General features: G+C 41.1%; 1 protein-coding gene across 1 annotated transcript; it reads left to right on the plus strand.

Annotated features, from left to right (window-relative positions):
- Window positions 1-204: 204 nt before the first annotated feature.
- On the plus strand, window positions 205-841 carry LOC148868069 (Methyltransferase-related protein). Its single transcript, XM_088968293.1, has 2 exons — window positions 205-544; window positions 649-841. Exons 1-2 carry the CDS (start codon window positions 386-388, stop codon window positions 745-747), a joined length of 258 nt encoding a protein of 85 aa, XP_088824419.1. The 5' UTR covers window positions 205-385; the 3' UTR covers window positions 748-841.
- The last annotated feature ends 1075 nt before the right edge of the window (window positions 842-1916 follow it).

Below are 1916 nucleotides of genomic sequence, written 5' to 3' on the forward strand. Positions count from 1 at the left end.
TTTATTTGTCTCCGTTTGTAATTCTTGTTTTTCATCACATCGCATCTCACTTACAACGCAGAAGCCCTCCCAAACGGGTTAAAAGCGAGAGGCTGAATTCCGATTTACGTTGTATTTGGCGTTCCTTACTTTAATGACTTATCTCGGGCATTTTATCTGAAAAAGAAAAGATATACCCTTAAAATAAATGCAGCCTTAGTATATGTCCACAGTCCATACAACAAATACAAGAAAGTCAACAGTGCCGTTGCTCCAGCCCACCAAATACCTTCTTTGTCCCAACACCGAATCCGACCTGGAAACAAAACTGTCAAAACTCAACAGCTTCATCTCTTCTTTTCCACACCCTCCCACCCCGGTCTCTCTGTTCTGCAAATTCCCGAAAATGTGTCCGTTGAGGCTGATTCTGCTCTTCATTTCCGCCACCCTCGCTGGATTTTTCGTGTTGAAGAACCTGAAATCAAACCCTGAAACACCAGACTCTGACGAATCAATCGATCCTATTCATGAATCATCTTCGCCGTCGGTTCCTCTACCAACAAAGGTACCTTTCTCGACGTTGACGCAACGAAGTTTAGGGTTCTTTATAGTCTTTTACTTAATTTGATGGGGCTCCTTATATTTCGATTTGTTACATTTTTCGTACAGGTCTTCTCTGCCATGTGTTCGGGATTCTGGACTTGCGTTGACATGGCCAGTGGGAGGTACCTGTGGAGAAATTTGGTTTCTCCGAAGCGTTCCGAATAATTTCGAGGTTCTTCCCTCCTGTTGTTCTTAAACTCCCCCTCTCCCCCCTTTCCACCCTCCACCCTCTTTGTGCTTTATCCTGTTTGTGTTGGTTGTCTATCTCTTGTAATCGCCCCACTCAATTCAGAAGCCCTTGTTCATAAAGGAGCTTTATTGTAATTGTTACAATGTGAGAATTATACGGGTTTTGTATGCTAGAGTTTTATTTTTCTTTCCCTTAGTTTTTTTCCTCCTTTTTTTCTTTTTCTTTCCACGTTTTCCTATAGAATGCTTTCTCTTCTGCATCTATATATTCCATTTTACCATTAAAAATAACTAACAATGGCAAAAAAGTGAAGTTAATGGAAAATTATTTACTCGTTAAATCGAATACCTTGCTCAATTCTTCCCATTGAAGAACTTGCTTACACTTACGAGTCTGGAATAGTATGCCTTTTATGGGATTAGTGGCTCGTCATGTAGTCTTATGAAGGACCAGTCCACCGTGGCCATAACCTAGGATACTCATGCTGTAATTAATTGTATTTTCATATTTCACTATGTGGGAATTCCAACAGCAAGGTATTCCCGTTAAGTTGACTATAATTTCAGCAAAATAACTGGAAATTCATCAGTAAGAATTCCCATACTAATTTATCCTGGAAAAACTACCTCTTTGATGATGTGATCCCATGTCTTTCACCTCTTTAATGCTCAATGCTCTGGAAACCATTCTTTAGCTTGCATTATGTGCTTTGTTTTAGTTGGCTTTGTGAAATGTCAAGCCAGCAAGGGATGGGGCAAAGAGGGATAGGAAGGCGAGTTGATTTCCATGGAGAGAACTCAAAGTGCGGGAGGGTTCCAGAAGGTAAACAGTGGAAAAAGGAGCTGAAAGTTGAGTCGAAGAGATTCTTGTTTGATCTTACAAGGGCTGGAGGCAAGAACCTACTGAAAATCAGAGAAGAAAAGAGGGCAGCAGTTCTCCTAACAGACGAAGTGGTGTTGTGGTTGAAAGGCTTTATTGATGGAGTGAGTGACTCTATCAGAAACAAAGCTGGAGGAACTCCACAGGAGTGCACAGGAAAAGATTTGTAGTTGAGCTGAGAAGAAATGAGAGAGGATGGTTCATTGCTGCCACAGAATTTTATGACAATAGGAGACAGATGGTTTGTATTCCGGAAGGGGAGGAA

Source organism: Nelumbo lutea, chromosome 2, assembly GCF_056320005.1.
Source record: "Nelumbo lutea isolate HS-2025 chromosome 2, American lotus-T2T, whole genome shotgun sequence".
In the NCBI taxonomy this organism is placed as follows: Eukaryota; Viridiplantae; Streptophyta; class Magnoliopsida; order Proteales; family Nelumbonaceae; genus Nelumbo; species Nelumbo lutea.